The sequence below is a fragment of the Lasioglossum baleicum genome, chromosome 13 (genome assembly GCF_051020765.1).
Source record: "Lasioglossum baleicum chromosome 13, iyLasBale1, whole genome shotgun sequence".
Lineage (NCBI taxonomy): Eukaryota > Metazoa > Arthropoda > Insecta > Hymenoptera > Halictidae > Lasioglossum > Lasioglossum baleicum.
Genome location: NC_134941.1, coordinates 13,810,641 through 13,830,886, shown reverse-complemented (window position 1 = coordinate 13,830,886; position 20,246 = coordinate 13,810,641). Strand labels below are relative to the sequence as shown.

General features: G+C 47.2%; 1 protein-coding gene and 1 long non-coding RNA gene across 6 annotated transcripts; one reads left to right on the top strand and one right to left on the bottom strand.

Moving 5' to 3' along the window:
• The first annotated feature begins 806 nt into the window (after positions 1-806).
• LOC143214863 (uncharacterized) lies at positions 807-19,316 on the top strand. 5 transcript variants are annotated; one of them, XM_076436362.1, is made up of 6 exons: positions 807-1,033; positions 11,887-11,967; positions 12,518-14,602; positions 14,683-15,744; positions 15,880-17,903; positions 18,250-19,316. In XM_076436362.1, the coding sequence occupies exons 2-6, from the start codon at positions 11,907-11,909 to the stop codon at positions 18,544-18,546; spliced, it is 5,529 nt and encodes a 1,842-aa protein (XP_076292477.1). In that variant the 5' UTR covers positions 807-1,033; positions 11,887-11,906; the 3' UTR covers positions 18,547-19,316. The 5 variants fall into 5 exon arrangements, with proteins under 5 accessions (XP_076292477.1, XP_076292476.1, XP_076292474.1 ...); XM_076436361.1 differs by having other exon boundaries at positions 14,683-15,906; positions 16,015-17,903; XM_076436359.1 differs by having other exon boundaries at positions 14,683-15,933; positions 16,015-17,903.
• On the bottom strand, positions 17,595-20,246 carry LOC143214926 (uncharacterized). The gene is made up of 3 exons (XR_013010239.1): positions 20,089-20,246; positions 19,720-20,009; positions 17,595-19,647 (listed from the first exon to the last, which is right to left on the bottom strand). It is a non-coding gene; the product is annotated as an uncharacterized LOC143214926 (long non-coding RNA).

Genomic DNA, 20,246 nt, shown 5'->3' with positions numbered 1-20,246 from the left:
GAAATAAGTAAACGCAAGTTGCTTCGAGTAGGGTTTGCAATCCCGCGCTGTTTTCAATCCCGATATGAAATTAATGTAATACCTCGTACAATATTCAAGTGTCTAGTACTTGGTTAGATCCGAACATATTTAATAACGTAGACAATATTTTGCATAATGGTACGGCAACGAGTTACACTCGTCATGAAGAGTTTAAACAAAGTCTAATAAATATGAACGCTACACGTTTCTTCTAAATGAAATAAAATTTGATTCGCTTGTAATCAATATGGAAGCATTAAAACAAATGTAGCGATTTATTATAACGCCAAGATGTTTTAATCACTGAAACTGAATGATGCGGCAGGGGATTAAGAAATGCGGAACCAAAAAATGACGCGGGATTGCAAGTCGTAGCTTGGACTCGTTGAATAGCAGCGTTTCCTCCGAAGTATTCTCAACGAACTGTGAAAACTCATTCATGGTGTAGGCGACAATGGAAGAAGCCGCGGAAGGAGCGAGTTCCCGTGAAGAAAAGAAAACCGATCGGTTCTCGGTTGGTCCGGAGCGGCGGCGGCTGCTCCTCGAGCTGGCATTGGCTCCGTGTAATGTGTAACAGCGGATCGAGAGCGTGTAACGACCGGTGGACGGTTTGTGCCCCCTACCACCTGGACAACGGAGAGCCCACGATTCCCTCTTAGTGTGTACACGCAGACACGCATACGCACGCACGTGCAGGGGGTACCGACTTACGTAGACATTGAACACACACGTGGAAGCCAATTGGAGAGCCAAGACTTGGCCAAGTCTTTATAAGTAGGAGCCATCCGCGTCCTCAGGACTTACTCCCTCTCGAGAACGTGCCGCGATCGGCAACCGATTTCCAGAATAGTTCCTGAAAACACGCCGGCCTGCACGCGTCGAACAGATCTCGTGGATCGCGCCGCTGCTGGATCGATCGATCCCGCCGAGGAAACAACAGGGAAATCGATCACGCGACATGAAGAGGAACCACTGATTAGGATTAGAGCACTTTCATTGATCCTGCGCCGAGGTGAGTCCAATTCTAGCCTACCCTTTATCCTATTTTGTTTTTTTTTCATGAATTATGAACAATCGTGGCGCGAGTGAAATTCTTTCGACAGTTCTTTCAGCGTTTTATTCATTGGAAGTTTCTCAATGTCTCTTCGTTTAGTCTACTGTGTGCGAATTCTTTCGAGAGTGCTTCGAGTTTGAAGAGTAGTCAGAATTTTCTAAGGTGTAATTTGTCTGTCTTCCGTTTGAGTAGATCTAAAATCACTCAAATTTTTAGGAGAACACTGTAGTTTCCGAAATTTAGGTGATATACGTTTGCCTCCTAATTCAGCAGAATTGGTAAAATCGTCTCGCAATTAATTTTCACAGTTGCAAAGATAGACAAAAGCTTGGCATTATTCATAGACCTGTAGGAAGCAGATAAACTCAAATTTAGGAGCTATATGTCCGCCTCCTCATTCAGCAAAATTGGTAATATCCTTTCGAAATTAATTTTCACAGTTGCAAAGATAGAGAAAAGTTTTGCATTATTGATAAACCTGTAGGAAGCAGATAAGCTCTTTAGGTGCTATATGTCCGCCTCCAAATTCAGCAGAATTGGTAAAATCGTTTCGGAATTAATTTTCACAGTTGAAAATATGGAAAAAAGTTTAGCATTATTCATGGACCTGTAGGAAGCAGATGAGCTCAGATTTCGATATCCCACGTCTCTCCTCCACCTTGCCGTTCTAATCCATAACAGTGTCTTGAACTTACACCTCCGCAAAACTGTTTCAAAGACACCTAAATCACCGTAGAAACCTATTCGCGTGTTCCGCGCCTTATTGACCCTGTGATTATGATCCATTAGATAACTGCAGTCGGTTTCGAGGCTGTGGTTGAGTCACCGGGATCGTTTCGCATTTCGACCACGCGCTCGCGGGAATAAAATCGTAATGGTGACGTGAAAAAATTCGAGTGCTATTAATTGGACTCGCTTCGATCCGCGGGGAGTCCTTGCGTATATCAACGTTTAATATCCCTCGGACGGCGGCGTCACGATAATTAAAACGTCGCTGTTAATCCTTTGCTTCGGAACATTGACCGTTCATTGATCAACGCGCGGCACGATAACACGGCTGCGTAATTACGCTCGATAAGTTTCTCCACTCGGCTAAATGCTCTTCACGTACCTGTAATTAGTCCCGATTACCCGCGTCCGACGATGTTTCTCTCGGTGACTCACGGAGTTGCTTTTGTTGCGAATCCTCCGGGAAATGATTCTTCACAGAATTTGTCGAATGCATCTTTGCGATAACTGTTTATATGGAACTTTATGTCGCTGCAACATAAATCAATTTTTATTCAATCAAATAACTAGCAAAATAAATATTTGCTAGTGCGGTCGACACCTTTTTTCATGCTTGGAACACTAAATTTAAAGTTTTGAGATTGTAAATGCTATGTGCGAGTAACTAAAAGTTAATCCTCTGCACTCGGAGCTATTTTAACTCGAAAATTAAACATTTCTTCCGACCTGGAATATTTCCATTCTCAACAATTTTTTAAATTGGTAATTTCAAAATGTATGTAGTACCTCTCTCATACAATACTTAAATGTTTAATAATTGATTAGATACCAACAAATAATGGTACAACAATTTTTTAAATTTGTGTAATTACAAAATTGATATGATACCTCATACAATATTTAAATGTTTAATAATCGATACCAACAAATAATGGTACAACAATTTTTAGTGGCGCCTCAGAGTCTAAGGGTTAAAAATACAAACCTGCTGACAAATACATCCTCTTGTCAAGTGTGAAAAGAAGACATTGTCACAAACAGAATAAGCCTGTCAAGTGGCAGAGGTTATTCTCAGTTCGCTTTCGATCCAGGTTAAACAGAATTCGGGCCCGAAGAGTGACACGAATATAGCTATAACGAGCCTCGGAAAGCCACTTAGCGTCACGTAACTGTTCCACCGGGTTACAAACACGATTTACAGCGGTTACAGCGTGTTTGTGACACGGACGTGTCCGAAAATTCCCGATCCGATCGAGGATTCGCGTCACGTCCGGCTGGCCGAAAAATCGCGGGCTGTATTTGGATCGGCATTCCGGTCGAATCGATTCGTGGCATTGAGTAGATCGCGCACGCAGGAGCTGCGCGATGCAACCTGCTCGGCCTCGACATTGATCGCGATCCATAAACGGAGTTCCTCGTCATAAAGCGGCGGTAAAAATATTTTTGGCCGCCGGAATACAAAACGCATCGGGGTTTTCCCTTGAAACATTCATTATGCTAGACTGCGACTTGGAAATATTTTTTAACGCCAATTAAAAATTACCTAAGTTCTTCTTTCAAGTCAGATTCGAGGTACGGCCTCAAAGGGCGGACATGTTCGTTGATGATGAACATGCTCGGACTTGTTCTAGTTGTTTGCCGGCGAGAATAGGAGCCTGTCCGCGAAAAAATGTTTGTTTTTCCCGGCAGTTGCACCCGAGCGATCGAGACTGTCGCGTTTGATGGATGCGCGCATAGGCGCTGCACGCGCCTGCAACTTTTAATGGAATACAGAGTTGTGGAGTAACGCTTGACGGTTCGAGGATGCATTATGCACGCGGTGCATCGCTTTTTCACCGGCTGTAACGAGCCATTCTTCCCGGGCCCGCGATAAAAACAGCGAATCCAGCGAAGGACATTCCGCTCTCGCGACCGGTTAGCTCGTTCACCGAGCTTTTTCTGACGCTGACGGATTTATTCGATCGTCCCCATGGGCGAAAATCGCGAATCCACCGAGCCCTTTTACGTCACTCGATCGATGAATCGCAGTTGTCGATCCCGAGCACCTTTTATCGCTGGAGCGAGCCGTGCGTAGCCACAGGTGCGATTCGATCGGAGAAAAAATAATATCGATCAGAGTCCACGAAGAGAGATTAACGATCTCTCGTTATAGAAAATCGCGGAAAAGCGCGGATTATTAACGATCGTAATTGTAGCGGGGCCTTGAGGGAAGAATTCGCCGCAAAAACCCGGCCGTTTTCCATAGAAAAAGAAAAATCCAGTGAGTCACGGTATTATTGCACCTCTGCTTGCGATCGAACAAGATAGTTATTACTCTCGCCGGATAATTGCTGGCTTGCTGACGCTGCTGGTCGTTGCGATTCAGAGAACCAACTGCTAATTGACGCCACTGACGTGCGGCGATCAACGAATTATCGAGATCAACTAATTTAGCTCGAAACAGTTCACACTTATCTCTTGAAATCAAAGCATAAGCATTTCCTCTGATTTTGCAAATCTTCTTGCACAACGATGCTTGCACACGTTTTACCAGTTTTCTCGCAACTCGCTTCGAAAGTTGTTCGAAGTTCAGAAAGTTGCTTGGTGTAAAATATGGAGTATTTTATACACGTCTTAAAAATAAAACTTCATATTAATAATAAAGGTACACGAGATGTCGTCCGCAGCATTGTACGACGAAATCGTGGTGGCGAGATATCTCGTCCATCGAATCGACATTCACGTTCGTCGAAAATGGCAATTCAATTTCCTGTCGCGACGAAAACGCACAGCATTCGTGAGCAATCATCCATAGCAAGCCCGTTATTAATAGCGCCAAACAAGGGGCCCAGGTTGGTCCCCCCTCATTGATTCATCCGTAATTACGCTCTATTTACGTCGACGATGATTCCCCCGCAGGGATTTCTCATTTTCTCGCTGGGTCCGGAGGATCGAGGCTCTCTGGAGGATCGAGGGCCTTGAACCTCGGCCGCTGGTACCGCGGAGCCCGCATGCGATGCATGATAAATCCTCGGGCAGCGTTGCGGTCGCGAATAAGGGAGATAATGGAAAAATGAAGAGGACGAAGCCAAGCGGGACACGACTTACCTCTGCACGTGCAATTTCCGAGTATCCCTTTAATTGCGGAACGCCGAGGACACAATTACCTCCTCCAAGGGACACGTCCGCCGCGAGAGCTGCCTAGAGAATACCCCAACCGACCCTGATGGACCAGTGACGTCGACTCAGACTAGTTGCGAACGTACACACGGCTTCGAGATCTACCAAAAATTAGCCCTTCGCACTCGAAGCTACTTTAACTCGAAAATTAAACATTTCTTCCGGCCTACTATAATTCCATATGATTTTTTTCTTTTGATAGATATGAAATTCATGTAATATCTCATACAAGACATATTTAATAATGTCAACAATATTTTGAATAATGGTACAGCAATTTTTATCGGTGACTCTGAGTCACCCATCGAGTGCTAAGGGTTAACTCGGAAATTAAACATTCCTTCCGACCTAGAATATATTTCAATTCCCTGTGATTTCTTAAATTGCATGGATAAGAAGTTGGTATAATACCTCGTAAAATACCTAAATGTTTGGTAATCTCTCGCGGACTCGAAGAAATGTTATCACTAGAGGATCTACTATTTTCCAGAGAAGATTTCCAGAGCGTTGATTCCCACGCCATTGCACGTCACCGGGAATATGAAAGAGAAGGGAAAAGCGGGATTGGTGGGAGAAGAAACGGCCTTGCGACTTTCAGCGGCAAGGCTGCACTTATTGTAACGAGTACGCCATCATAACGATCGCTGGTTCACTGCACCGGATCCACAGCAGCGCGCCGCATCTTCGTCAGCTTTGCATCTCGGGCGTCGATTAGCCTCATCATCGTTTGCAACCATCCCTCGAGGCCTCCTCCTGCGAACCGGATCGATCATACTGCACTTTCGTTTTCGTTCCCTCGGGATTCCTTCGTCGCGTCTTCCTCCACTTTCCTTATCGAATTTCCCGACACTGCGAGTGGCATAAAGTAGATAGCTGGATGTACGTATCGGGTTCTGGATTAAGTGCGTTCCCATGATTGGAATGCTGCTAAATGCATAGCGATAGTCCCTATCGGTTTGATAACTAGACTGCCGATCTTTATGCAAAATGAAAATTGTCATCTTTCCTCCTTCAACGATCGCGGTAAATTGAACAACTATATTCGAGAGAAGAAATTATATTGAAAGACGAAGGAAGAAGGATATTTTAACCCTTAGCACTCGGAGCTATTCTAATTCGAAAACAGAATTTTTCTTCCGACCTGAAATACTTCTATTTTATATGATTTTCTTAGTTTTATCAATATAAAACTGGTTTATTAAAATATTAAATACGTTTAGTAATTTATTGAATGTAAATTGAGTGATGCAACAAATATTTTGTCACCAATCAAGTGCAAAGGATACATACATCCAACTTTTCTCAGTAAATTGGGTTCGCCTGTCCCGAAGAAAAATGAACAACGCCGAAGAAGGAACCTCTCTCACCCGTTGTCAAATCATCGGATCATCGTCCGCCAACAAAGGCAGTGATCCTATTGCTCGCCTTGATAATCCGACACCGGGAATCTCAGTTGGCGGCTTTGGCTTTAGCCATTACAGTCTTCGAAGAACGATCGTCGTTTGAGAAGTTCGGATCGAGAACTGGTTCGATGAAACCGGCCATTCCGAGGCCCTCCAAGGACGCGCATGGTTCTTATATCTCACCGAGGGAGAACGGGAAGATCGATCAACTTCATCTTCAACTTCTGCGTGATCCACCGTGAACTGTTCTACCTGTTTTTCGAGATTGTTTATCCTCGCTGTGGGGCAAGAAACTGCGATTTCATCGGTTGTCGCGGACGTTGTTGCTATTTTTGCATTGCTCGGCGCATTATCTGCAAGGCTGACAGCGCGGCTAACTGTACACCACCGATTTCCTGAAACGTGCGTCGCGATTCACCGGACAATTGATTTTAATTCGAGGCCACGCGTGCTCGAGCGTACAGTTACGCGACTGGCAGCGTTTCGATGGAAACTGGCCGTGTGTCGTTGGAAATTGGTCTGCGGATTTTTCCAGGAGGCTGGGAAAACTGTTCATTGATTCAGAGAATCGCTGTCGTATTGTTCTCCATGAAATAATTAAGCAAAGAAATTAATCCTTCGGGTGTCCTCGTTACTATGCTATTTTTCGATGATTCAACTCCTAAAGTTGCAGGTAAATAATTTTGAAAAATTTCTTTTCACATATCACGTAGTACACCAATTTCTCAAAAAAGTTCACGGTTTTCTGAGAGCGTCCAAATATTAATAGGAATCAAATGTTTGGGAACGTTTCTTCGCATCGTGCAGTCCCCAGAGTTTAAATATTGAAAAATTGGATAACTTGAAGATTGAAGAGCTGAAGATTTAAATATTTAGAAACTGGAGAGCTTAGGCCCCACACCATCCTAATTCCTAAAGTGAAAAATTCCACCGGTCGATTTTAATCGCAACAGATAAATTTCGCTGATAATTCAGATTGGCTATTTAGCAAACTGAAAAAGGAAGAAGAGGTTATAAAACAAAGAACTCGCTGGATAATCGGTGACGCGAATTCCGGGACACGTTAATCGCATTAAGGCGAGATCGAGTCCCTGGATTATAGCCGTAGATCGTTACCATAATCTTAGAGATGATGGACTGGTTCCAGCGTACCTGTCCGCGGTGTTCGGGTCGTCGAACCGGATTTACGATTGTTGGTCACGGACGCGGGCAATATTAATTAAATGGTTAGCCGAAATTTCGTTCCGGGTGCTTCCATAGAACCGTTAAATGGCGGGTTCGCCGTAAGCAGATGTACAATTACCGACGATTCCCGAAGTTCCTCGGGCCATCTTCGCGTTCGAAGAACATTAAAATCGGACATTCGAAAACATGTTTTGCTCGACGGCTACAACACTCTGAGCTAGCGGATCCATTTCTCGTGGACCATTTCTCCTGGCCTCTTTCGGAGCAGCGATTATTAAAAGAACGGTGGTACTGCTTGACTGATTTACAAAAATACAAAAAAATCGCTGACTTGAAAGTGAATGTTGTCCAGTTAATTGTAGAATTCGAGTCTGCGTACAAATTAGTCGAGAGAGTGCTTAACGAGCTGTCGTTAACTCCACGTTCCTCCTCTTCGCGTCTGTTTATTATACATTTTGAAGTCTCCGGAATAGCGATGTTCACTCGACAAATGTTTGCGATCGACGATGCCCGGTGGTCTTCAGCGAAACGCCCATAAATCGCTGACGATCCACGGCCACTGATAATTATTATCACTGGCGCACCGGCCGTGTATCATTCCACTCGTGCAATAATTATAGAGACTCCTGGCAAATGGTGTTCGACGAAGGTCGTCGCTGATCAATTACGATAAGCAGCCACGTTACTGTTTTCATGCAACGTCGCGATAAGCCTCGCGCATCCGCGAATCCCGCAATGAAAATATTCGATCGTGCCGTAAACGTTCAGCGATTTCAAATTATCCATACACGAAGATTTCTTTTGATCGGACAAGTCCGATGGTCGAGGAACGCGAAAGATGTCCGGTGGATCGTTCGATCCCAGGAACGTCCCCTGGCAAAAATCACGATCGAGACTTTCTTCATCAATTGGTCTCCCGACAAGCCCGCTCGGAATGCAACGCGCGAACCGTATCCTCCTGTTTTTCGCGCGATCCACGGTCCGAATCGGGAACATAACGCCGATTTGTATTCGTGGAACGAGTGCCGTGTGAACGGGGCCTGAGCCCTCGCCGAGCCGCGCGAAATGTTTCATTCAACGGGGAAAGGCGATTCGCCCAAATCGCTCGGGCCATTTGCCGCGAGAAACAGTCCGGTGCCGAGTGATCCACGACCTGACCGTTCTATCTGAACAGGCGCCTAACGTCGTAAACCGCCTTCGGCCGCCGATAACACGATAACGAACACTTCGGTAAAAGGCTCTCGGAGTCCCTTCGCGATCCGAGTAATAATAAAAACACCACACCACCTGGAACATTAACCGAACCCTCGGATACGTGGATGATAGATCGTCTCTATGAGCATTCAAATTGCACAACATTTTTATTCTGCGAGAGTTAATTGCAAAAGCTCCAGGAGAGAGAAGTTTGCCAGATCCGATTCAGAGTTGTGCTAATTTAAATACTGTGTAATTGAATCACGTAATTTAAGAACATTGTATTTTACCACGTTTATATTAACTTGCCGTGTTGTTGTTCTTGTTGTATGCGTCGAATCTTGTAAATCTTGTTTAAACCACTTCCCATAATCTTGCTGAAATTTTGTATACACGCTTGTTTCCGATGACAACAAAAGTAGAAGATAAAATATATAAAAAGAATTTTTTGAAAACCACGCTTTTATTAAAATGCACTAAAAATGAGAAAATAATTTTTTTCCCGGTTCTCCATAAAATACCGAATCCCGTTAAATGATTAATAATATTTTTCCCCCGAAATTTTAAGCAATCAGTTCAAAATTTCTTCTGTTACAAAATTAGTGTCGGAATGAATAGCAAAAATTTAATATAATACAATATAATCGAATTACTATGTGATTATAATTCGTGAAGTAATTCAATTGTAATTCACCACACAACTCTGATCCTCCAGATCCTTTCTCCGGCAAGCCGGTGAAAAGGGGATTGCACGAACGGTGTGACATAACACGAGAATGCGGTTTCTCTCTCGCTCCTCGGTGACATAACTCGCAAGAGCAGAGTCAATGTCAGTGTCGGCGATCGTGACATTGGAGCGGATCGAGTCGCCGTGGAGCGGGACACGATTTATTCAATGAACACGGGGTTGCTTTGTTACCCGGTGCATGTTGATATACAACTGGAATAATACGTACTTCGAGGCAGCTAGTTGTTAACCGTTGTTGTTGTATTCGCAGGATATTACCGAGCTGTTTGGTCGCAGTTCCCCGCGGAGAGCCGCGCTTGGAAGCTGAATGGAGGACTATGTTTAAGCGGGGATCTCGCGTAGAAAAGTTTACGACCGTGCCGTTTGAATAGCCTCTCTCGCACTCGTATTTCATTCCTGTTTATGCGACACGTCGTGTACGCGAGGAATAGCGACCGGGAGATCTTGTTTGCTCGATGGGGATTCGGTTTTTCTTGAATTGTCACCTGTGTGTGTGACGCGCCGCGTCGTGTCGGATTTTATTGAGATTTTAATAGCGTCTGGACGGGACTTGTCTGCTTTTCTGCGTAACATTGTTGGAGAAAGTTCGAGCACAGATCTAGCAAGGGAAGATGACCGTACTAATCAACAGACTGCAAATCTTCGTGCGAAATAAAAATTGTCTGCACTGGTTACGAGAAACTGCGAGCTTCTATCCTGCTTCCTTTCATCTCTGTCTCTCCGCTGGCCAGGATTTATGGTTCTTCCTTTCGTCGGCTGTGTACACGTATATCCTGGCCAGTCGTAGGTCGTGCACCGTGCAATTCGTTACGAAGTTCCACGGCCGATGATATTTATGGCAGTGGATCCGGTGCATCTCGTTGCATCCGCCGCGTATTGCGTATCCTGCGCCGGCGGAGGTCCTGCGAGAGAGTAATAGGCCCATATACAACGCGAGCCTGACGAATGGCCCGGCTTTTATGAGACTTAATGCTGTCCGGCGTCGAGTGAATCATTATACTCGAACCCGCGTTGCTCGGTCAATTAGGTGGCCCGGGAAGGTCCTTCGGGCGATCGCTTGAAGAATGATCCTCGCGACAGAATGCATCGCACTGAATTCTAGGGATTCTCATTAGATCCGAGAGGAAGGTGTTTCAGTGCATTTACTGGACTGACAATTTCTTCTTGAAGAAGCACGTTGATCTTCCAATTAATGTCTTCGAATGCTCCAAAATTGTTGCCAAATGTGTTCACGCTGGATTCAAAGGGGTATTTTCCTTTCTCGATAATGCTAAGGTTTTTTTCAGTTAGACTACTGTCGCAACGCAGTCCGCTAATGAAGGGTTAATGTCAAACAGTTGCGTTAGAGCGACGAAACGTTTCAACAGGTGAATCGACGGCTCGCCATACCTCGCAAACCCTATCATTTCAACGGGATAATACAACGTGACGTAATCTGCATCGTTATCTGGGACGAGAGGCGTGGATTTCCACACTTGAGAATTTCGCATAAACCGACGAAGATAAGCGTCTGCACAGTTACTCCTACGTTCTGGTTGGCCCGCGTCCAATCTTCCCCGTCCGAGGGATCCTAACTGTTGGATCCCCTGACCTTGCTACCTTTCCTCGCACGATCGCATGATCCAGGATCAAACGATCACCGCTCGAACCTATTCGTGACCTCGATTTCCGAACTGTGCGATCGACGGAGCTACAAGAAGAACGCTCAGGCTACGTCGGGCTTCTTGTACAGTTACGGTAGAATTGATTTCCGACACGCCTCTAATGATCCGGCTTGATACGTTCTTTCAGCGAATCGGCAAATCAGCGTAACCGTGAGCAGAATTAGAAGATCGGTCCGACGTGTATGCTGAATGAACATGAGTTACTACGGCTTTGAAATTCCTATCCACGGTTCGGTTCTTTGTTTCGATGAATGACTGGTCGTTGTTGACTCCAGTATCAGTCTTAAGTGTAACACGTAAGATTTTCACGTGTTTCTCTTCATTTACAATGATCCGTGATCAAAGAGAATCGACGTTACGTTAGGAGACATAGTAAATATTGATTTGTAGAGGGTTACGCCACCTCGAAGGGAATTCCTGAGGAGCTAGTCGACCTCTGTCAGAGAATATCATCCCGTAATCTTATTGCTCATCGGAGACGATATCTCGCGAGGAACGCCACGAGTCCACAATTCCTCGGTTTATCGAGATGAAGCACGGAAAAAGGACTAACCGAGCTACTCTTTGCCTTAGCCTGCACCTTGATCCGCGATCTACACCCACACGTTTCCCTTCGAGGTCCCTGCGCGTCTCATAGGCGCAGATCGACGGACTTCTCTCCGTAACAACCAACTCTCCCGAACTTTTCCGGAAAAAATTCTTAAGGTATCGTACCGTTTTCTGTTGCAGACTTGAGCGAGATTTGAGCGATGTGGTCGGGACCGCGACTGCTGGGTGTCCTGCTCGCGCTGAGTTTGCACGCGAGGGCCGGTAAGACTCGCTGATTTCCATGCGGAATATTCATGGTCCGAGGTCCCGGCTAAAGATGCAGGCCGAGCAGCCGTTTTTAAAGGGGCGCGTTTCAACAATCTATTTTCCTGACACGTTCGTTTCGAGTCCTGCTCAGTGGAGCGCGTGACGCGTTTACTGATTTCATGGAACATCGCTAGTATTTTTCCCTCCTATCCGCAAAACCGCATCCACGATGGAACAGCGTTGTTTTCGTTTATCGTTGTTGTTGTTGCTGCTGCTGCTGCTGCTGCCACTGTCGTCAAACTGGTTCCAACGTAGACGCAGCCTTGAACGGATCGAGGGATACTTTATATCGGGGAAAAATGCCGGGCTGTATCTGACAGAGTGGATCTCCCCTTCGGAGATTCCCCCGTCATTTTTCCGCGGGAAAGTAAACACCTATCGCAATCTTTGATAAACGACGGCTGTTAAAGCAACATGAACATCCTCGGACCATCTTGTGCGTAGCCCTCGAGCGTCTTCCTTGATTTATCTCAATGTTGCCCTCTCTTTCTCTCTGGATTTTTAGATCCCTACGACTATATCCAGAATCAGTATAGGCAGGACGCTAACAATGGGTTCGTGTGCACGGAGGAGGGATATCATCCTGATCCTCGCGACTGTAGGGTGTACTACAGATGCGTCGATTGGGGCAACGGCAGTCCGTTGACTACCTTCAGGTTCGAGTGCGGAGTCGGTACAGTGTTCTCCAAGGCCAGGGGCGACATCTGCACGCACCCTAACGACAGTGGAAGACCGGAGTGCGGAGGGGACGAGAACGAGATCGATTCGAACGTTCCTGGCTCGCCGGATACGTCTTCCACGCAATGGACAACTACTAGGACAACTACTCCATCGACCACTACTAGTCAGAGTACTACCAGAAGTCCATCGACAACTCAGTGGACTACTAGAAGTCCATCGACAACTCAGTGGACTACTAAAAGTCCACCGACAACACAGTGGACTACTAGAAGTCCATCGACAACACAGTGGACTACTAGAAGTTCACCGACAACACAGTGGACTACTAGGAGTCCACCGACAACACAGTGGACTACTAGGAGTCCATCGACAACAACACAGTGGACTACTAGAAGTCCATCGACAACACAAAGTACTACCAGACAGCCATCAGCTGAAGATCCTTCTGAAAATGGGAAAAACAGTCCCCAATGCACGCAAGAGGGATTCCTTTCGGATCCAAACGATTGCAGGAAGTTTTATAGATGCGTTGACGGGGGTTCTGGGAAGTTCATTAAGTACGAGTTCACATGTGGGGTTGGAACTGTTTGGGACCCGGAGATTCAAGGGTGTAATCATGCTTGGGCGGTAACACGGGATGATTGTAAAGAAGCCTCGCCAGGCGCTGGCGGTGTCGATAATGGTGGACAATGGAACGGAGATAACGGTGGACAATGGAATGGAGATGCGGGAGATAATGGCGGACAATGGAATGGTGATACGGGAGATAATAACGGACAATGGAATGGTGATACCGGTAGCCCTGGACAGCCCGGAGACCCTAATGGTCAACCGGGACAGCCTGGTGATCCCAATGGGTTGCCGGGACAACCTGGTGATCCCAATGGGTCGCCGGGTTCGCCGGGACAACCTGGTGATCCCAATGGGTCACCGGGATCGCCGGGATCGCCGGGCTCACCAGGATCGCCGGGATCGCCGGGATCCCCGGGCTCTCCAGGGTATCCGGGATATCCGGGCTCACCGGGATCGCCAGGATCACCGGGATCGCCGGGCTCACCAGGATCACCGGGCTCACCAGGATCACCGGGCTCACCAGGATCACCGGGCTCACCAGGATCGCCAGGGTCACCGGGATCGCCGGGCTCACCAGGATCACCGGGCTCACCAGGATCGCCGGGATCGCCGGGATCGCCGGGATCCCCGGGCTCTCCAGGGTATCCGGGATATCCGGGCTCACCGGGATCGCCAGGATCACCGGGATCGCCGGGCTCACCAGGATCGCCGGGCTCACCAGGATCACCGGGCTCACCAGGATCACCGGGCTCACCAGGATCGCCAGGGTCACCGGGATCGCCGGGCTCACCAGGATCGCCAGGGTCACCGGGGTCACCGGGATATCCGGGCTCACCGGAATCGCCAGGGTCACCGGGATCATCGGGGTCACCGGGATCGCCGGGATCGCCAGGGTCACCAGGATCGCCAGGGTCACCGGGATCACCGGGGTCACCGGGATCGCCAGGATCACCGGGCTCGCCAGGATCGCCAGGATCACCGGGATCGCCAGGGTCATCGGGATCGCCAGGGTCACCGGGGTCACCGGGATCGCCGGGATATCCGGGGTCACCGGGATCGCCAGGATCACCGGGCTCACCAGGATCGCCAGGATCACCGGGATCGCCAGGGTCATCGGGATCGCCGGGATCGCCAGGGTCACCGGGGTCACCGGGATCGCCAGGATCTCCGGGCTCACCAGGATCGCCAGGGTCACCGGGATCGCCGGGCTCACCTGGAACGCCTGCCACGCCTGGTAACTCTAGTTCTCCCAGCACACCTTGTAGTTCTAGTTCTCCTGGCACTAATAGCACTTCTAGTTCTCCTGGCACTGATAGCACTTCTAGTACCCCTTCAGGTATTTTAGTCTCTGCTAGTACTCACGATATACTCGCTCCACCATGACTTTCAGATATCACCATTCAGTATCTTTTGTAGGTACTCCAGGAATCTGTACGCAAGAAGGATTCTTCCCAGATCCTGAGAACTGTCGCAAGTTCTATCGTTGCGTTGGCAGCGATGCTACATTCATTAAATATTCATTCGAATGCGGAGCTGGAACTGCTTGGGATCAATCAATTCAGAGTTGTAATCACGAATCAGCTGTTCCTGATTGCAAAGGTGGGTCGAGCTCATCTCCTGCTCCAGGCTCTTCGGATTCTTCAAGCAGTCAGTCTCCCGGTGGAACAACTAGTCGGCCAGGTACAACTCAAACTGAACCAAGCACAACATCATCTGCACCGTCATCTAGTAGCACAGCACCTCCCTCTTCAACATCTCGCCCAACAACAGACAGCCAAACAACTGTCGCACAATCGAGCACAAGCACCAGTAGTTCTACTACACCTGTTTCTACATCTCGCCCGACAACAGACAGCCAAACAACTGCCGTACAATCGAGCACAACCACCAGTAGTTCTACAACACCTGTTTCTACATCTCGCCCTGTAACTGCTTCTTCAAGTAGTCCATCCTATCCCCCATCGACTAGCCAATCAACAACAAGACCAACAACAAGTCCTACAACAAGTTCAACAGCATCGTCCACGGAGCAAAACAGTACAAGCAGTTCTACAATCATCGCTGCAGATCCAACAGAAACCTTACCACCTGAAAGCACGACTGCATCTAGCACACAATCAACTGCCACCACAAACCCGCCCTCAGGATCATCGAACTGCACGGAGGAAGGTTTCTTCCCCGATCCTAAAGACTGCCACAAATTCTACCGCTGCGTCGGCAGCAATTCTAGCTTCATCAAGTACGAATTCCAATGTGGAACTGGAACTGCCTGGGACTCGAGCGTTCAAAGCTGCAATCACGAGTCTGCTGTCCCAGGCTGTGGGTCCAACTCGACTGGGTCGGATCCATCTTCCAACGAGGTTGATGGAACCACCAGTCAACCTGCCACTAGCTCTGCACCCTCATCCAGTAGCTCTGCACCACCTTCATCATCAAGCAGCCAAGCACCACCTACTTCATCAAGCAGTCAAGCACCACCTACTTCATCCAGTAGTTCTGCACCACCCACATCGTCGAGCAGCCAAGCACCACCAACTTCATCCAGTACTTCTGTACCACCCACATCGTCGAGTAGCCAAGCACCACCTTCATCATCAAGCAGTCAAGCACCACCTACTTCATCAAGCAGTCAAGCACCACCTACTTCATCAAGCAGTCAAGCACCACCTACTTCATCCAGTAGTTCTGCACCACCCACATCGTCGAGCAGCCAAGCACCACCTACTTCATCAAGCAGTCAAGCACCACCTACTTCATCCAGCAGTCAAGCACCGCCTCCATCATCTACCAGCTCAGTCCCATCATCCTCTAGCCCAACAACCGCTGCGCCATCCAGCAGTTCCTCAACAGCCTCCTCAACAGCACAGTCTCCATCTGATCCAAGCACAAGCACTCAATCCACAGATTCAGGTGTTACAGAAACAGTATCTTACCTACCTCCCACGGGATCGACAAGCACCACATCCAACACCAAACCTCCCGGAAGTACTTCGTCACCAGGATCATCACAATGCTCCCAGGAAGGCTTCTTCCCCAACCCAGCCGACTGCACAAAGTTCATCCGTTGTGTCCGCAGTGAGAACGGCTTCCAGAGATACGACTTCAGTTGCGCGGAGGGCACAGCCTGGGACCAGTCTCTCCAAACTTGTAATTACATCAGCGAGGTAGCTTCCTGTTCAACAGAGAGTAACGAGATCGATAACGGACCACCAGGAAGCTCGCCGTCGACTGGTTTGACGCCACCAATCACCAGTTCTGGCACAACTGCGGGTACCACAGCTGCAACCACAGCTAGTAGTACTCAAGGAGACACACCTGAGGAATCAACGACGATATCTTCAGGTTCCAGCAGTTCTGGCAAGCCTGCGGAGACACCAGATCCATCCAGCACCGAGAGCTCGTCTTCGACGTCTCAGTCTAGCACTGCGTCCTCTTCCAGTGGCTCGGATTGCACCACGAAGCCTCCTAACAATACGATAGTTTGCGAGAAGGAGGGATTCTACCCGAATCCAACGCAGTGCGACAAGTTCTACCGCTGCGTCGACAATGGGAACGGTTTTAACGTGTACCACTTCAACTGTGCGCCAGGAACCATCTTCGATCCCAGCATCAGCGTCTGTAATTACCCTGAGTCCGTTTACCCTGCGAGAGACTGCCAGATGCCTTCTTCAACCACCAGCAGTTCCACAGCAGGGTCTACAACGGGGGCTGACAGAACCACCGAACCTTCAACCTCGACGACCTCTCAGGATGAATCGACTACGACATCCGAAGCTACCTCGGAAGCTACGACGGAGTCTACTTCAGAAGCAACGACGCAATCTACTTCGGAAGCTACGACGCAATCTACTTCAGAAGCAACGACGCAATCTACTTCGGAAGCTACAACGGAGGCAACCACGCAGTCCGCTTCAGAAGCTACGACGGAGTCTACTTCGGAAGCTACCACGCAGTCTACTTCCGAAGCTACGACGGAATCTACTTCGGAAGCTACCACGCAGTCTACTTCGGAAGCTACCACGCAGTCTACTTCGGAAGCTACCACGCAGTCTACTTCGGAAGCCACCACAGAATCGACCACGGAGTCGACGTCAGAATCCAGCACAGAGTCCTCGAGCGAAGCCTCCACGACTGAATCGACCACAGAGTCTACGTCCGAGGCTACCACAGAATCCACAACCGAAGCAACCACAGAATCTACCTCCGAAGCTGCGTCCGAGTCTACCACGGAGTCTACATCCGAGGCAACCACGCAGTCCAGCACAGAATCTAGCTCCGAAGCTACGTCGGAAGAACCTGGCAGCAGTACAGAGTCTTCGGAGCAAACTACTGAGACCACGGATACTACTCCAGCCTCGGCAACTCCTTGTCCGATTGGGAACTTAACCGACGAACAGATAGTGCTGGTTTGTCCAACCGGATTCCGAAGACATCCGAAATACTGTAACCTGTTCTACCAGTGCACCAACGAAGGCAACATGGAGATCAAGGTGCTGGTGCTCAGCTGTCCGGAGGGTACTATCTTCGACGAGAAGAAGATACAGTGTCTGCCTGAGAATCAAACCAGCCAAGCCTGCCAAGGCACCATTGCCAGTGGGAGATTCTATAGGAAATTGGAGGAGAGCTCTGTGTCACCCGTAAGTAGCCTCTAATTATTATGAATAACAAGGGATTAATGTTTGTTCTATGGTGTTTAAGTAGGTGTTCTCCTTTCCAGAATTGCAAGGGTGCGAGATGCGCCTTCTCATTTCTCGATAATGCAAAGATGCGGTCTTTCAATATTCAAAAGATAATTCGCTAGATAAAAGTTCGATCTAGACCGCTGTTTCCCTCAAAATATCGTAATTTGAATATTTGGAAATTGGTGGGCCTAGAGATTTAAGCTAGCGCTTTTAACTACTGCAAAACCTAATCTTTGCACCATCGGGAATTGAGGATACCCCTTAATTGATCCGATAAACGAATGTTCGTGTTTGCTTCCAGATCAAGGTGACCACTGAACGACTCTGCCCGGGAGAGGGACACTATCCTTACAGGCAAGGCTGCAGCAACGCGTTCTACAAGTGCAAACGCGACTCCAGGGACGCTCTTCAGGGTTATTTGTACAAGTGTCCGCAGAACTTCTTGTACTGGTCGGTTTCGAGAAGGTGCGAGCGTGCGACGCGTCTCCCGATGTGCACCCATCTGTCTTATAGAACGAAGACCGATTTCTGGGACAATCGATGGCAAATACCGGTCGAGGACTACAATCTCTCCGCCAGAAGTCTGCGTCTCTTCTAATCGTTAACTCGCTAGAATTTCTTTTTTAAACGGACAGTGTAACTCTCAGGTCTTTCTCCGATATTGTTCTACGATTTTTGAGAACGTTAGAAGACAGAGAGAGAGAGGAGAATTAATTGTTAGAAGATGCCCGCGGAAGATCCCGTGATACGCCGATGGATCTTCGGCAGCCATCTTGTCGTGATTTCTAATCAATTAGAATCGCTGGTCCCTTCGACAACGGCGATCAGCGAATCAATGTTTTCCAACGATTTTTCCCATCGAATCCGGAAAAGTCGGTGGAAACGAGCGTTGGGGTTTTGGTTGTGGGACTCGTATGCAATATGCAGCTGTATTCAGTAATTTATACTGTCTTTGTGTATTTATTAAGCTGATTGTATTCGGTTTTTGTATGAGTGTATATGATGTAATTGGCGAAACGACGGAAAGTGACCGACGAAATTGTTTCTGGATACAGTACAAAGTATCGGTAACCTTGGAAAGATGATCGTGTACATAATTGCCGTTTAACGATGCTAATCATTGCTCCCCCTAATCGAAAATACGCTGCAGATCTTTCTTAGACGTCGCGACGCAACGTCGAGATTTGCGAAGCGATGTCGGTGCTAGATATACTTATTTGTTTAAAAGTAAGAAAGTTTGGCGGATTCTATGGAATTTAGAGTAGATCATCGAACAGTATAATTGTCAACTTGTGTATGAGTACCAAGTGTGTTTGCATTAGATCTCTTTGCGAACTGATCATATGAATAAACGGTAAGATTCTCGAAGCGCTGCTGTTTTCTTTCTTTTCAAACCCCCAAACATCCTGAACATCTAATTCTGAAGATTATTCATTACTAGACTGCGGATTTTATGCATTTATTACAAAAATGGGCAAGCACAATTTAAAGCAGTGGACATATTAAAAAGTTTTAAAGACATCAGCGTATTATCAGATAATTAAAAGAAGAAAGCAATTTTTATTTCGCTCCTGTGTCCTATGAAATTATTTAGTAGTTTAGTGCGACACTTTGTTATTAGATTTACGATTTAAAATCCCCAACCACCATTTTGACGCTGAAATGATTGGCGGCGCCATCTTCTCGTGCAACTGGAAAACTTAGAAATAGAAGAACCTGTAATACCTACGGAATCGGTGGTCCAAAATATATTTTTTTTGTATTAAAATACTTTTTTCACCATTCCATGCATTTATTCCACTGTGAAAATCTCAAAACGACGATGTTTCGGGAATTTTTAAGAAGACTAAATCAAATTACACTTGGATAATTTGTCCAGCAATTTTTCGTGCGACTTCTTTCTCGTCAAGTGGAAGCATTCAAGTTCGTAGAACATTTTAATATTGATAATCGTCGCCCAAAACTGATTATTAATCTTCGATACAACTGTATTCCTGGCGTTACCGATGACAATATTGCGCAATATTGATCCAGGAGAATGCAACAAACGATCCGACAACGCTGAAACAAATATTTAATCACAATATGCGTAGGCTTTTTTGTACTCTTTTCGCGACGGTTTAAAATTCGTTGTGCGCACCGTTGAATATTATATTGAACAGAAAGATATTCGGATTTTTCTCACTATCTGTCGGATTGTTGGAGTGTAGTGGATAACCATATAACCATTTTAACCGTCTGCGACGTGACTCATACATATTTTGCTATATGTCAGTATATGTAGCAGTGGCATCGACG